The 15,006-nt window shown below is 24.6% G+C and overlaps 11 protein-coding genes and 2 non-coding genes across 13 annotated transcripts; 6 read left to right on the forward strand and 7 right to left on the reverse strand.

Annotated features, from left to right (window-relative positions):
- Positions 1–41: 41 nt before the first annotated feature.
- Positions 42–1,061, reverse strand: HAN_2g300 (ATP/GTPbp; the record flags this gene model as incomplete). The annotated part of the gene is made up of 1 exon (XM_001712393.1): positions 42–1,061. One exon carries the CDS (start codon positions 1,059–1,061, stop codon positions 42–44), a length of 1,020 nt encoding a protein of 339 aa, XP_001712445.1.
- Positions 1,062–1,134: 73 nt separating this feature from the next.
- HAN_2g301 (dhm) lies at positions 1,135–2,796 on the forward strand (the record flags this gene model as incomplete). Its single annotated transcript, XM_001712394.1, has 1 exon — positions 1,135–2,796. The coding sequence occupies one exon, from the start codon at positions 1,135–1,137 to the stop codon at positions 2,794–2,796; it is 1,662 nt and encodes a 553-aa protein (XP_001712446.1).
- A 19-nt stretch (positions 2,797–2,815) lies between these two features.
- On the reverse strand, positions 2,816–3,853 carry HAN_2g302 (rcl1; the record flags this gene model as incomplete). The annotated part of the gene is made up of 1 exon (XM_001712395.1): positions 2,816–3,853. One exon carries the CDS (start codon positions 3,851–3,853, stop codon positions 2,816–2,818), a length of 1,038 nt encoding a protein of 345 aa, XP_001712447.1.
- A 71-nt stretch (positions 3,854–3,924) lies between these two features.
- On the forward strand, positions 3,925–5,895 carry HAN_2g303 (hypothetical protein; the record flags this gene model as incomplete). The annotated part of the gene is made up of 1 exon (XM_001712396.1): positions 3,925–5,895. The coding sequence occupies one exon, from the start codon at positions 3,925–3,927 to the stop codon at positions 5,893–5,895; it is 1,971 nt and encodes a 656-aa protein (XP_001712448.1).
- A 33-nt stretch (positions 5,896–5,928) lies between these two features.
- On the reverse strand, positions 5,929–6,663 carry HAN_2g304 (hypothetical protein; the record flags this gene model as incomplete). Its single annotated transcript, XM_001712397.1, has 1 exon — positions 5,929–6,663. One exon carries the CDS (start codon positions 6,661–6,663, stop codon positions 5,929–5,931), a length of 735 nt encoding a protein of 244 aa, XP_001712449.1.
- An 11-nt stretch (positions 6,664–6,674) lies between these two features.
- HAN_2g305 lies at positions 6,675–6,746 on the forward strand. Its single transcript has one exon. It is a non-coding gene; the product is annotated as a tRNA-Pro (tRNA).
- Positions 6,747–6,752: 6 nt separating this feature from the next.
- HAN_2g306 (rfc2) lies at positions 6,753–7,712 on the reverse strand (the record flags this gene model as incomplete). Its single annotated transcript, XM_001712398.1, has 1 exon — positions 6,753–7,712. The coding sequence occupies one exon, from the start codon at positions 7,710–7,712 to the stop codon at positions 6,753–6,755; it is 960 nt and encodes a 319-aa protein (XP_001712450.1).
- A 100-nt stretch (positions 7,713–7,812) lies between these two features.
- HAN_2g307 (hypothetical protein) lies at positions 7,813–10,011 on the reverse strand (the record flags this gene model as incomplete). Its single annotated transcript, XM_001712399.1, has 1 exon — positions 7,813–10,011. The coding sequence occupies one exon, from the start codon at positions 10,009–10,011 to the stop codon at positions 7,813–7,815; it is 2,199 nt and encodes a 732-aa protein (XP_001712451.1).
- A 63-nt stretch (positions 10,012–10,074) lies between these two features.
- Positions 10,075–10,533, forward strand: HAN_2g308 (rpl12; the record flags this gene model as incomplete). The annotated part of the gene is made up of 1 exon (XM_001712400.1): positions 10,075–10,533. One exon carries the CDS (start codon positions 10,075–10,077, stop codon positions 10,531–10,533), a length of 459 nt encoding a protein of 152 aa, XP_001712452.1.
- An 8-nt stretch (positions 10,534–10,541) lies between these two features.
- HAN_2g309 lies at positions 10,542–10,622 on the forward strand. The gene has a single exon. It is a non-coding gene; the product is annotated as a tRNA-Ser (tRNA).
- HAN_2g310 (mcm6) lies at positions 10,616–12,979 on the reverse strand (the record flags this gene model as incomplete). The annotated part of the gene is made up of 1 exon (XM_001712401.1): positions 10,616–12,979. The coding sequence occupies one exon, from the start codon at positions 12,977–12,979 to the stop codon at positions 10,616–10,618; it is 2,364 nt and encodes a 787-aa protein (XP_001712453.1).
- Positions 12,980–13,061: 82 nt separating this feature from the next.
- On the reverse strand, positions 13,062–13,406 carry HAN_2g311 (rpl34; the record flags this gene model as incomplete). Its single annotated transcript, XM_001712402.1, has 1 exon — positions 13,062–13,406. The coding sequence occupies one exon, from the start codon at positions 13,404–13,406 to the stop codon at positions 13,062–13,064; it is 345 nt and encodes a 114-aa protein (XP_001712454.1).
- Positions 13,407–13,463: 57 nt separating this feature from the next.
- On the forward strand, positions 13,464–15,002 carry HAN_2g312 (hypothetical protein; the record flags this gene model as incomplete). The annotated part of the gene is made up of 1 exon (XM_001712403.1): positions 13,464–15,002. One exon carries the CDS (start codon positions 13,464–13,466, stop codon positions 15,000–15,002), a length of 1,539 nt encoding a protein of 512 aa, XP_001712455.1.
- Positions 15,003–15,006: the final 4 nt, after the last annotated feature.

Below are 15,006 nucleotides of genomic sequence, written 5' to 3' on the forward strand. Positions count from 1 at the left end.
TAATTTATTTAAAAAAATTAATTATTGTTTTAATTAAAAATTTATTTTAAATTTAATGAATACACTTTATCGTTCTCTAATTGTAAAAGTGCAATATGTTCAAAAATTTTAAAAAAATTTTCAGATTCGCATTTTTCTAAATAATCTCCCGAATTTTTATATAAAAATTTTTTATTAATTTTTTTATTTTCATTTTTTTTTTGACTATTTATTTTTGTGTTTAGATTTTTTATGTATCGGAATAAACTTATTTCCAGTTCTTCTTGAAAATAAAGAAAAAATTCGACACAAATTTTTTTTAAAAATTTTATAAGGTTGAGTGAACCAATTCCCGACAACGCACTTATTGTTAAAAAAGGAATTTTTTTATGAAAAATATCAATGGAAAAAGCTAAAGATCTAGCAAAAGATCCAGCAAAAAATTTTTCGTTGCTTAACGAATTATCAAAAGCATCATTATTATTTAACCATTCTTTTAAAAAATCTACCGATGTTATGTCAGCTTTGTTAAGGATTAGCAAAATGGGCAACCGGGTTTTGTATAAAATGCTGCAAGAGTAAAGAATATTACTAACAAATGTTAATGGATTAATCGTACGAGCAATATCGATTATATAAAAAAGAACAACTGGAAATTTTCTGGAAAAAGATTCAGTTATAATAGAACCAGATGCGCTCCAAGTGAAAATTTCAATTTGTCCAGGGGTATCAATAAGAATAAAATCTAAAAAATAATTTTTAGATTGGATAATGTTTTGCACTTGATTAAAACGAGTTGAAAATAAATTTAAAGAAGTTAAAATTGCTCCATTGGGACCTAAATAATAATCTTTCATAACTTTTTTGAAATTAATGGTATCCCGTATGTCGATATTGGCAAAATAAGGGATATTTCGAGATGCGGGATCAAGATTTAATATATAATGAGTTTTTTTTAAATAAGACAAATCTAAACTAATCCTATGGACCAAGGTGGTTTTTCCAGATCCTGCCATCCCAACAAAAAAAAGAACCAAAGGTTTTCGAGAAGACTTTAAAACTGTCGACTTCTGAAGACTCATCCAAGAATAAATATTTTTGAATTTGTTAAAAAATCAAAATTTCTTTAATTTATCAAAATTTTCATTAATATAAATGGGTGTTCCAAAATTTTTTAGATGGTTATCCGAAAGATATCCACTTATAAACCAAAGACTTGTGGAAAACAGCGAATTCGATTGTTTTTATTTAGATATGAATGGTATAATTCATAATTGTTCGCAAAAAGAGCAAAAAGATAATATACAGACCGAAGAAGAGCTTTTTCAAAAAATTTTTTCTTATACCGATCATCTTTTTAGAATAGTTAGACCTCGAAAATTAATATATTTGGCTATAGATGGCGTAGCTCCAAGAGCTAAAATGAATCAACAAAGAAGTAGGCGATTTAGATCAGTTAAAGAATTAGAAAAAATTAAAACCGTAGTAAACGAAACTTCCAAATTATCAAAAAATGAAATTTCTTTTTTTGATTCTAATTGTATTACTCCAGGGACTGAATTTATGAAAAATCTTTCGTTTTCTTTCAAAAAATGGCTAGAAAATAAAATAAAATTTGATCCTGAATGGCAACAAGGATGTGATGTTATTTTCAGTGGGTCAGAAGTACCTGGGGAAGGTGAACATAAGATTATGAATTATATAAGAAAAATTCAAAAGTTTAACCAAAATAAATCAAAAACTTTAAGACACTGTCTTTATGGTCTGGATGCTGATTTAATAATGTTAGGCCTTGTTGCACATGAAAATCAATTTACTTTATTAAGAGAAAAATTAATTTGGAAAGGAACTCAACAAAATATAAAACCAATTGATTCCCTCAAAAAAAAAAATCAGCCTGCCGGAGATGAATTTCATCTTCTTGAAATTTCTTTACTACGTGACATGCTTTATTTAGAATTTAAACCAAAAGAATCATGGCGGTTTACATTTAATATTGAAAGAATCGTGGATGATTTTATATTTATGTGCATGTTAATTGGCAATGATTTTCTTCCTAGTCTTCCTCATCTGAGTATTGCCTCGGGGGGACTAAATCTTTTAGTTCGATCTTACAAAGAAATTCAAAAGGATTCAAAAGGCTATTTGACAAAAAAATACCAAATGCATATGGGCAGAGTTGAGCTTTTTTTAGAAAAAATTTCTAATGAAGCCGAAGAATTTTTCTTTTGTCAAAACGAAAAAAATTGGGGGGGGAATGGTTCTACCTTAGATTATAAAGAAAGCTACTATTCTTCGAAATTAAATTTAGATTATTCTTCGGGAAAAGATAAAAAAAGACTTGAAAAACTAAAATCTGATTATATTCAAGGTCTTAATTGGTGCCTCTATTATTATCACAAAGGATGCCCTTCTTGGAATTGGTTTTATCCGGAATATTATGCTCCTTTGACTTCGGATCTCAAAGATTTGAAAAAAATAAAAATAAAATTTACTAAAGGGCGGCCTTTTGAACCTTTAATTCAACTTTTGTCAGTTCTTCCTCCCAAATCTTCCATATTTCTTCCTTTAACTTTTGCAAATTTAATGACTGATAAAGATTCTCCAATTTTAAATTTTTATCCCAATAATTTCAAGTTAGATTTAAATGGGAAAAAAAATTTATGGGAGGGAGTTGTTCTTCTTCCTTTTATTGATCAAAAAAAATTAATAGATACAGTAAACATTTATGGTCGAAAAGAAAGTCTTTGCAAGGAAGAAAAAATTCGAAATTGTTTTGGAAAAGATGTGGTATTTTTCCTTGATTCTTTTTATTAAAATAATTTTTTTCTAATTTTTAAATTATTTTTATTTTTAAAGGTTTTTTTTTTGAAGTTGATTCAATTGAATAAACAGTTCCCGTAAATTTTTTTACATCCCTAAAAAATTCTATACTAGCTAAGGTTAAATTCGACACGCATAATTCCGTTTGGCTTGTTTTTTTCAAGCATAACATTTTTAAAAAAAAAAAAATTTGATTTTGTCCGTCGATGCAATTTCCCTTATAAATTTCATTAAAAAGGGAACAAAAAATTTGATATATTTTATTTCTCCAAAAATTCGTATTTTTTTTTTTAATAGAAGAAAAATCTTTTCCCAAAAGACAACCCGTTGAAGACTCTCCAACCAAAGAAACAGTCTGAAAAAAAATATTTTTATTCAGAATTTTGATGTTAAAAAATTTTTTGTTTATTTCAGAAAGTTTTTGAAAATTATCTTTCATTTTTTCGATATTATTTATGGCAAAAGAATTATTCTTGGAAGAAGAAAGAACAATTCGGAGATTTTTTAAAAAACCCGAATTAGTGATTGAAAATCCTGTTTCAGAATAAAAATCAGAAGAAAAAATTAAAAGTTCAGTATTATATAGAAGTGAAAAAAAATTAGTAAAAATTTTTATACGAAGATCTCTTAGGCCAATTTTTCTCATCAAAGGAAAAGTAACGAAAATGATGTTTTCAAGCGAAATATCCAAATTCAAAGTACGAATTCCCTCTATTTTTATTTCAGTTCGAATTGGGTTTAATAAAAGCAAATATAAAATAAATTCAATGAAATAAGAAATGCCCCGAAGGCTTGAAATTTTATGAATAACTTTAGTTTTTTTTGTTAATCCTGGTAAGAAATTAATTATAGTTCCAGCTTCATTAATTTCTATCTTAGATTCAGGAATCAATTTATCAATTATTGAAAAAAGTTCAATTTCGAATTTTCTGATTCCTGGTTTTATTTGATATTTTCTAATATTGAAAATGGAGATTTTTTTTTTTGAAAAAATAGATAAAGCTAACCGTTCTCTTAAATTTTTCTCAAATTCAAAAACAGTTTTTTCCATATAAATGAAATAAAACTTTCACTTCTCCTACAATTAGCACCTGCGCTTCTCCTACATTTAAATATATATAAATGAATAAAAAAATAACAAACTCACATTTTTTCAAACAATTGAACCAATTGGCAAAAAAAAGTTTTTCAAATCAAATGGGATCTCTTATGAATCAACTTATAAATGAAACAGATTATTTTTTAAATTTCGAACAATACAAAGATGAAAAAAATACCTTTTTTATTTTACAGGAGAATAATCCAACTTCTGACCCTTTTAAAGACAGACCTTTTGAAATCATTGATATTTCCAAATCCAGTGTAGGTTTTAGAAAATTTATAGGAAATAGTTTAATAAATGCTAAATCTCATTTTGAAAAAAAAACTAGTGATGATATTGGTCCTCATATTGCCATTGTTGTTCATCTTGGAAAACAATCTTACATAAACCAATGGTTTAGAAAAAATTTCAATATAAATTTACCTGAGACATTCAAACACTTTGTTCAGGAGGGGGGACTTCAGTGTATTTCTGAACCTCCTGATTTATTTGAACCTTTTAAGAGATACCAGACTAACCATTTGTCTTTTCTCTGTGATGAACAATCTTTCACATTTGGCCAACAATTAAAATTTGCATACGGTCTTTCAAAAGTTTTTTATTTTCATTGTTCTTCAAATGAAATTGATTTGTTTAAATTTAGTGGTTTTAATTCTATCCAATCCCTTTTTATTACAAGTATTTATCGCAATTGGCAAAAAAAAAATTCTCCCCACAAATTTAAAAAAATTATTATCCGTTTTAATATTTACTGTGATACATTGCACAGCTATTACTTTGAACGGGAATTAGCTCGAAAACAAAGTTTGGAATCAAAAATCGATGAGGCCTGGGAAAAAGCCATAAAATATTTATCTATAAACGAAAAAAACTTAGAAGACCAAAAAAACTTTCAAGAATTTTTTCGAAGAAGAAGATATGATATCGCTACCATTAATTATCACTTTATTGATAAAAATGAAAAAGAATTAGAAATAGAAGAAAACACAAACTATTTTTCAGATATAGCTTTTACTGGCCATTCTTTACTTACTTTAAAAAACTACCAAGAATTAATAATGAATTCTTGGATTAAATCACAAACAGTTGATTTCATACCTATTTTTTACGGTAATGCTGAAAAACAAGAAATCCCTGTAAGTTATTGGACTAAAAAATTGTGTTCTCGTTATTTTATTGAAAAATATTTCGATAAAGTCGTATTCAATCCTATGGTAATTTTGTTAAAAAAGTGGTACTCTATGACTGAAAAAGGAAAATATATCAAAAATATTAACCAAAATCTAATGTATTTAATCAATAATATACAAACCAATGTTCTGAATTTGGGGATCCAATTGAAAAAATTTGATGAAGAAATTCCATACGATGTGTCAATTGGACAATATTTTTCACGAAAGGAAATCTTTCTAATTAATCATTATTCTAAAAAAGCTTGGTCTTTTTTTGAACGACATCTCAAAAAGATTTGGTTTTTTCAAATAAGAATGCTTCAATATAAATGTTCGGTAATTTTTAAAGAAAAAATTTTAAAATTATTTCTACAAGAGCCTCTTCATTGGGACACGGGAAACAATAAGGCTATCAAAGAATGTGAGGAACTTTTCATGAAATCAGGAGCTGACTTTGAAATTCCATTAATTAAAAAGACGCTTTATTTTGCGAAGAATGAATTGATAAATGCTTTACGAGATTATTTCATTGAATTAAAAGAGTCCCCCGCTAAAGAATTGAATGCATTAGATAAAATTGAAAAAAATATAAACCGAACTAAATCCAAATCTAAACAAATGATTGTAGGATTTGCTTTAACTACTGCTGTTCGTCTTCCTGGGTATGGAAATTTTCAAATGGTATCTTCATATGCTTACGGACCTCATGTTTTTAACTTTTCATGTATTAATGATAAAAGCACTCTTGAAAATGAAACCAAAGGTTATGTAAAACCTGTAAGAATTCAACCCTCTTTAAATTTTGATATTCGACTTTAAGTTTTCTTTTAAATTTTTTTCTTTATTATTTTTCTATAATTTAACTATTTTGACCATTTCCAATTCTTTCAAAGTAAATCGAGGACCTATCTCAATTACATTAATCGATGAAAATTTTTCTTTTTTTTTTTTTTTAAACCATGATCTAATTTTATCTTCACAAAAAAATTTTTTTCTCAAATTCTTTAATTCCATGGAAAATGTATTTTTTTTTTTGGGGGCACAACTTTTTCTTAATCTTCGGGGAATTAAAAGATTTGTTCTTGTTAAACAATAATTCCGAAATTCAAATTTTTTTTCTATTTTCAAAAAGTCAACTAGTAATATATTAACTGCATTTTCAATTTGTATTTTTTTTTTGTTTTTGTATCCAAACATTTCTTTTAAAAATTGTTCAAATATAAATAACTTTTTTTTTTCAGTTGAAAAATTATTTAAAATTAAAAGGGGTCTTTCATTTTTTTTTTTTTTTTTTTCGAAAAATTCCATTTCCTTTTTCAACGAAAATTTTAAAATTTCAAAAGAAAAAAAAGGCCCTTTTGGAATTTTAAAAAAATTCAGAAAAAAAGAAAAGCGAAATTCATAAAAAACCCATAAATATGTAATTTTTAATTTTTTAAATAGAAAAGGATGTTTAATTAAAAGATTCTGGATATTTTTTGGAAAGGACGTTATAAAGAATTCACCAAATAAGGAATTAAAATTTTTTATCAACTTAATATTTCTTTTGTTTTTAATTTTATTTTGAATAATATAATTCAAAACCATTTACTTTTATAGGGATACTGGTCTAAAGGTATGATTCTCGTTTCGGGTACGGGAGATTCTGGGTTCAATTCCCGGGTATCCCCAAAACTTTAAAGAATGGAGCAAAGTTTTTGATTCAAAAACATTAAAAAAACTGAAGGGTTAACATTCTGCGAACAAATTAATCGAAAATGACACAAAATGTCAAAAATTTTTATTTTCCCCTTTTCATTTATATGGATTTTCTTGCAAAATAAAAAAATTCTTTGAATTGTTTCAATGATATTCGAACCATTGTTGATACAATCTAAAAGTAATTCTTGAGAAAAATATACATTTTTATTAGAAAAGGCAGAAAAAAATTCTAAAAAAACGGTAGAGTTAGAGAGAGAACAGAATTTTTTTATTGCTTTTTGAGTCAAATTTCCAAAAGTTTTGACAATAATTTGACTCATATTTAATATTTGTCGAATATCTCCGTTTGTTAAAAAAATTGTAGCTTCTAATCCTGCAATATCAAAAAAAACCCCTTCATTATTTAAAATAAAAATCAGACGATTTAATAAAAAAGTTTCTTTTATTTTTTTAAAACGAAGAATTGCGCATCTACTTTGTAATGGTCCTATGATTTTTGATGGAAAATTACAAATTAAGGCAAATCGGACTTTGTCTGAAAAAATTTCCATAATTCGTCTAAGGGCTTCCTGTGCAGTTATAGTCATAAAATCAGCTTCGTCCAAAATTACTAACTTTTTTTTTAAATTTTCATTTTTCAATTTTTTTTGACAGAATGTTTTGATTTTTTCTCGAATTATCTCTACTCCTCGGTTATCAGATGTATTCAAACACAATACGTGTTTCTGAAAATCCTTGCCAAAAATTTTTCTTGCCAAACAAAAAATTCCAGAAGTTTTTCCACTTCCTGGAGGACCTGATAAAATAATATTGGGAAGAATAACTTTTTTAGTCATCAAAATAAATTTTTTTTTTAAACTCTTGTGTATTGAAAGTTCTTTCAATAAATAAGGCCTATATTTAAAAGTCCAAGGTTCGTCATTCTTTCTGATCATTTTCTTAAAAAATTTAAATTTATAAAAAATTTTATTAATTTTTTTAAAAATTATTTAAAAAATTTTTTTTTTTATTTCTCCCTCCTTTATTTTTGAAAAATCAAATTTCGTTTAAATTGTATAAACATTCAGTTTTTTTGGTTTTAATGCAACAGAAAAATGGAAAAATTTTTTTTTTTCTTAACTTTTTCAGGGAAAAAATAAAAAACTTTAACAGATTCCAAAAAAAAATTTTTTGGAAAAAAGAATCCAAAAAAAAAAAATTTTTTTTTTTTTGGTTTAGAATTTTATTTATTCCTAAATTGATATTCTCTAAGAAAGAAGTTTGATGACTTTGTATTTCGGAAATAAAAAAATTTTCTGCTTTTTTTAAATTTAAATAGGCTTTTTTGGTTAATATCTTTTTTTCATAAGAAATTTTTTGGATAAAAATTTTTAAAAATTTCTTGTCACTTATAATCGATTTTCTTTTTTTAAATAAAATTTTTGAAAACAACTTTATTATATCAAATAATAAAAAAAAGTTATTTTCCTCGAAAAAGTCATCGATAAAAATTCCTCTGCCCATGAATTTAATATCAATTATTTGATAAGACGTGAGTTTTTCTAATAACATCTGAACGTTCAAAAAAAAAAATTTGGATTTCAGGATAAAAAAAACTCGAATTCCTGGAAGTTTTTTAGAATTAGAATTTGTCAAAGAACGAACAAAAAATTCAAATTTCTCGAATAAAATTATTTGAGAATTTACTGGTAATTCCGGGATTAGAGAAGAAAATAAAAATAAAGAAAATCCATTTAAATGAATTTTATTGAAAATTGTAAAAAGTTGGGAAGTCAATTTTCTATCATTGAGTTTATTTTTTTCAATAAAAATCAATTTATTGATGCTTTTTAAATATTTATAGTTGGTTTTTTTTTTAAAAAAAACTTTTTTTTTTTTGCTAAAAAATTTTGGGATTTTTATGACTCCAAAAATTAAAGAATTTAATGATTTAATCTTTTCCGAAATTTTTGATACAAACAAAAATTTTGAAGAATTAAAATTTTTTTTGATGAGATTTTTCCAATTGATTTTTAAACATTGATTGTTGAAACTAAATGTAATTAAATCCGAAAAAAATTGCTGAAATTCTCTTGAAAAAAAATTTGAAATTTTTAAAATCTTTTCCAAAAAATCCCCCAAACAAAAGAAAAAACTGTGGGTATCGGAAAAAAAAAAATCAAAAAACAAAGAAAGAAATTTACTAGTCTTTGTTTTATTCGTTGAATGAGAACAGAGAAGAATTGATAAGAAAAAGTGATTTGAAAAATGACAAGTTTTATCAAAAATTCTGAACCAATATTTTTTATTATTTTTAGAAAAAAAATTAAAATTTTTTAAAACATCGATTTTGTTTCCAAAATAATCAAACAAAAAAAAAGAAGAATATTCTTGAATTAACCATTGTTTTTTTTTAAATTTTTTAATTTTTTTAAAATTTAAATTTTGTTCCAAAAAAAAAAAATCTGGTCTAAATAGAACTTTTTTTTTTTTAAAGATAATTTTTTCCTCCCCAATTTTGACAGGGAAAGTTTTCCTTAATTCAGTTAAAAACTTTTTTTTTTTAATTTCTTCTGTTATTTTAGTTTTGTGTTTAATTTTTAAACGAAAAAGTCCAAAAATTTCCGAAATAAAATCTATGCAACAAAGATGGTTTCCTTTATTTTTATTTTTTGTTTGAAAAAATCCAAAAAAATCGCTAATAAAATCTATCTTGGTTTTAATAAAGGAGACACAATGTTCGATTTGAGTTTGATCGTCCAAAAAAAAAATACAAAAAAAAAAGATTTTCAAGAAAGTTTGGATTAAATCAAACTGAAAAAAGGAAAAAGCACTATTTTCTTCAAAAAAAAACTCGAATTCTAATAAAAAATTAAAAAAAAATGATCTGGAAAGGATACGGAAAAAAATCAAATTACAAAAAGAAAGTCCAGTTTTTAAAGATTGATTTTTAATTAAAAATTTATCAAGCAACAAAAAATCTGAAATGTTCTTATTGAAAAAAATATTTAAATCGTTTTCAGTGATTAAAGATTTTAAAAAATAAGAAAAAATCGAAGATTTTTCAAAATTTTGAAAACTTGCTTGAATTAAAATAAAAAAAATTGATCTTTTTCCAAAATTTTTTCCTTCTTTTTCAAAAAAAAAATTCAAAACTGTTTGTATATTAGCTAATGATATTTTTCTTATATAAGATAAATTTTCTCCTACTTTTAGCAGGGGAGAGTCTAATTTAAAAAAATTGGGAGGAGAAATTTTAGTTTTTTTTAAAAAATAGGATTAACCGGGAAATATTGTGATTTTAAAAATAAAAAAATTATGGCACCAAAATTTGATCCTAATTCTATAACTATTATTTTTATACGAACTGTTGGAGGAGAAGTCGGTGCAGTATCTTCTTTAGCCCCGAAAATCGGTCCTCTAGGTCTTTCTCCAAAAAAAATCGGAGAACAACTTTCTTCTTCAACAAAAGATTGGGAAGGCTTAAGAGTAACTTGCAAATTAAAGGTTCAAAATAGACAAACTGAAGTTGAAGTTGTGCCCTCAGCAGCCGTTCTTTTGATAAAAGGCCTAAAAGAACCCAAAAGAGATAGAAAAAAAACCAAAAATATAAAACATAACGGAACTTTAACTTTAGCTTATATTGTAAAAATTGCAAAAATTTTAAAATCTAGATCTTTTTCCACAAATCTAAGAGGTGGAGTAAGAGAAATCCTGGGAACGGCTAAGGCTATTGGATGTTTAATTGAAAAAAATTCACCATCAAAATTTATGTAAAAAATGGAGCATAGGTGACCGAGTGGTTAAGGTGTGAAATTCGAAATTTCATGGGTTATCCCACGCAGGTTCGATTCCTGTCCTATGCGAAATTTTTTTTTTTTAGAAAAATAAGCCTTTTGAACTTTCCTCGAATAGGGGATGCTTTGGATTTTAAAATTATTAAATTCTGGTAAGAAAAAATCATATATCTAATAACTACGAACACCTTTTTTATTTGAATTTTTTTTTGTTGTTTTGAAAAAGCAAAATAATTAGTTTCCATGATTTTTTTCATTAATATTTTCAATGTTACTCCATGAAATCCGAACTTTTTAAAATTTTTGATTTCAAAAAGTAAACTTTTAAAAAGAATTTGAAATTCTTTAAAACTTAATCTAAATTTATAATTTTTTTGTAACAAAGTTTCTTTTTTTTTTTTAAAAATCAGATTAAATTTTTCGTGAAAAAGACCATTAAAATGAAATTTGGATGAATTATTTAAAGGATAAAGAGAATTGAATAATAGTCTCCCGGCTGCTTTAACATGAAATTCTTTCACAAATTTTCCCAGATAAAGTTTTGCAAATCCTTCTGATAATCTTATTAAACTTTCTAATTGCCTAATTGTAAAATAATTTTTTTGAAAATTTTCTAAAAATTGACATTTTCTTAAATATTTGTATATCCGGATCAATAAAATTCCGCTTTTTTCTTTCAAAATGGGTCTTAATAATCGAGCAAAAGAAATATAAAGATCTATAGAATTGAAAAAATTTTTTGTAAAATTTTTTTGTTTGTAGTTGTGATTTGTTTTAATAATTTTTTTTGAAAAAGAAAAATCCCATTTTTCAACTGGATTGTTTAAGAGTAAAAAAAATAAATCAAATCTCGAAAAAATGGAAAAATTAAGGCCTGAATTTTTTTGCATATTAATTGTTTTATTATATTCTCTTTTTTCCAAATCTATAGTGGCAAAAATTGAAGATCTTGCATTTAATGTAGCTTTTATATTCGCTTTTGCAACAGAAATGATTTGATGTTCCATAGCCTCGTAAATTGAAAGTTGATTTTTAAATTTTAATTTATCTAGATGTTCGATAAAACAAACTCCTTTATCAGCCAGCATTAAAGCTCCTGCTTGAATAGAAAAATTATTTTTTTCGTAATCTTTCAATATAGAGGCTGTCAATCCTCCGGAAGTTGAAGTTTTTCCGCTTACTAAAATAGTTCGAGAAAAAAATTCAAAAAAACTCTTCAAAAGTTGATTCTTATCAAAAAATAAATTCCCTAGTAAACCAATATTGATATTTCCTCTTAAAGAGATATTTTCTTCAGTTTTTTTCCTCACACCACCAACTAGAAGAAGTAAAATTCCAATTTTTATATTTTCGAAATTTTTTAAATTTGGGGCAAAAGATTCTACTAAGTTTTTTATTAAATTTTCCTTGGAACGAATTTTCAAAATTTTTTCCTTATCTTTTCTGGCAAAAAAAAAACTTTTCGAGAAAAAGTTGGTTTTCTGAAGATTTTCAGGAAATTCTCTTGTTAATTTTAAATCCATTGAAAAAAGATGACTTACAATAAAGCATGTTTGAAAGTGAGTTGCATTTAAATTTTGATCGAAAATTTTTTGATCAATTCTAGACAATTCATTTTGAAAAATCCAAACATCATTGAAATAAAAATTTTTTATTTTTCCCGGATAAGCAATTAAAAAACCATTGAAAAAACATTTATCTCCTGGTTTTACAATATCTACTAAATCTTCTTTTACAATCAGATCAAAAGTTTGTGGAATAATCGGGGAAGAAATTTCGTTATTGATTTCTTGGATTCTAATTTTTTGGAAATGAACAAAAAGGGAATTTTCAAAAAGCAAGGTCCATGTATTTATGTTGTGACATTTTGGACAGATTTTGGGTTCTTTATATTCAAAAAATTGTTCAACATAGTCGATTTGGAATTTGCAATCAAAATTCTCGCAAACAAAAGACCCATATATAAGCTGAGGATAAGGTTCCGATATTCGAGTAACCATTCCGGAAATGCAAATTAATTTGTTTATATTTTTAGAGGTATGGGAACTCAAAGAAGTAATAAATGGTAAATTATAAAAACCTACCCAATATTTTTTGCTTTTCTTCTTCAAAAAAATTTTTTTTTGTCGGAAGTTTTTTTTAATAAATTCATCAAGTGCTTCTGAAATATAATGTTCAATTCTTTGGTGCTGTTCTTCTATAATATCTGAGAGTTCATCGCTAAATTGTATTATATGTTCGAAATTTATAAAAATGGTTGAAGAAAAAGTTTGATTCATTAAGTTCACTTGTTCAATAAAATCTGGATATTTTTCTAATTTTGATGAAAAAATTTTATTGGGAGTAAAATCATTTAGAAAATGGAAAAAAACTCGACCTACTTCTTCTGCTAATTCATCCCGAAAATTGAAAAGTCCCGGGTCCATTCAATAAATTTTTAATTTTTATTTAATAAATTTAAATTCTTTTTTATATAAAGTTTAAAAAGTTAAATCTATTTTAAAAAATTTAAAGAAAAGGTTTTTTCTTTTCTTTATTATATTTTTTTACTAATTTTTTTTCATCTAACAAAAAAGATTTAATTATTCTTTCTTTAGTAGAATTTCCTGATAAATGGCCTCCGTAAATCCTGGAAATTTTTTTTTTTCTTTTACAAAGTCTCATGAAACCTAAAGATTGTGGGGACGAAATTCCATTTAATTTTTTTTTACTTTCAGCACAAACAACTTTTGAAATTTTTTTATCCAAATATTGAATTTTTATTTTGTTTCCTGGAGTTTTTACTTTTTTAAAAGAATTTTTCCGTGTAGAAAATGGACAATGACGTCTTAAAACGACTCGCCGATCTTTCATTTTTTTTTTATATATTAAAAAATTTTTATACGGCTTTTTTTTATTTTTATTAAATAAATGCAGTTTTGTACAGATCAATCCGGAAAATATTTGGCAAAAATAAATGGGAAAAAAAGCTTTAGAATTTTGGGAATAGATTTTGAAAAATTTACACAATACTCTTTTCCAGAAATAAGCTTTTTAAAAACCTCTAATAAAATTTTTGTAAAATCCTGGAATCAAAAAAAAAACAAAAAATCCAAAAAAGGTTTTGGGGAAGAAAAATATTTGGTTTTTTTTTTTCTTTCATTAAAAAATTCTATTTTGATTTTAGACAGTAGAAAAAAAAAAGGAATTAAAATAGAAATAAAAAAATCAGAAAGCTTTTGTAATTTCGAAAATATGGCTTTTTTTTTTTCGTATCCTACTCTTTTTTTTTTAGATTTGTTGAGCGGGGAATTTTTTCGTACCATTGATTTAGGAAATATATTTTCCGATAAAATCCACTCAAAAATAGAAAACTCCTATAATGGAAAATTTTTATTTATTTTGAACAAATCTTTAATGATAATTGAATCCAAAACTGGCGTTTTTTTAAAGGAAATATCAACAAAAGTAGGTTTCATTTATTTTTTTGGATTGAGCCGGAAAGAATTTTTAATAATCGGAGAAAAAAAAAAAAGGTTGAATTTATGGGAAATTAAAAAAAATTACTTCTACCCTTTTTTGATCCGTGGGTTTTCTCTTAAAAAAAAAGGGAAACTAAAATATATTATCCAATCTAATTTTTCTTTACAACTAGTTTTAAAAAAAGAGAAAGCCTTAATTTCTTTTTTTTTTAAAGAAATAAAAAAAAAAAAAAAAGACATTGTTTTTTCAAAAATTCTTAAAATAAAAAAAGAAATCCAATTTTTCGATTTATTAAAAAATTATTATATTTGTTTGTTTTCAAATTTCAACGAAAAAATTTTTCCAATTACTTTTTGGAATAATAACAATAAAAAAATTGTAGCAATTTCCAAAAAACCAAAAATGTATTCAAAAGAAAGTTTTTGGAAAAATCCAAACTTGTATACTAAAACAAGAATCAAAAAAAGAGTCATTAGAACAGTTTTAATGAAAAAATTTTCTTGTAAAAAAAAATATTTTTTTTTCAAAATTAAATATAAAATTTTTAAAAAAAAAACCAATCAAGATTTTTTTTTCCAAAAAAATTTTTCTCAAGATTTCGGATTTTTTTTCCAGAATAAAATATCCCAAAAAACGCTGAAAAGTTTGAGATTTCTTATTCCCTTAAAAAATTCTGATTTTCTCTCTCTCCATAAAAATAATTTTTTAGAAAGTATCTTAAATTTTTTTATAAAAAAAATTTTTATAAAAAAAGATTTTTTTAAAACCTTTTTACCCTCTCTAGAAGAATTGTTTCACAATTTTTTTGTTTTTATGTCTCGAAATGAATTTTTAAAAAAAAAAATTTTTAAAAAAATCAAAATTTATTTAAAAAACCTTAAAAGCGAATATTTTTTTTTTAGTTTTTTGGGTAGATTAAATATTTTACTCAATGAAACTGCACTCTTTGATCACAATGAACAAAATAATGATTTTTTAAATAAATAAAAAT

The sequence above is a fragment of the Hemiselmis andersenii genome, chromosome 2 (assembly GCF_000018645.1).
Source record: "Hemiselmis andersenii chromosome 2, complete sequence; nucleomorph".
Taxonomy (NCBI): domain Eukaryota; class Cryptophyceae; order Cryptomonadales; family Hemiselmidaceae; genus Hemiselmis; species Hemiselmis andersenii.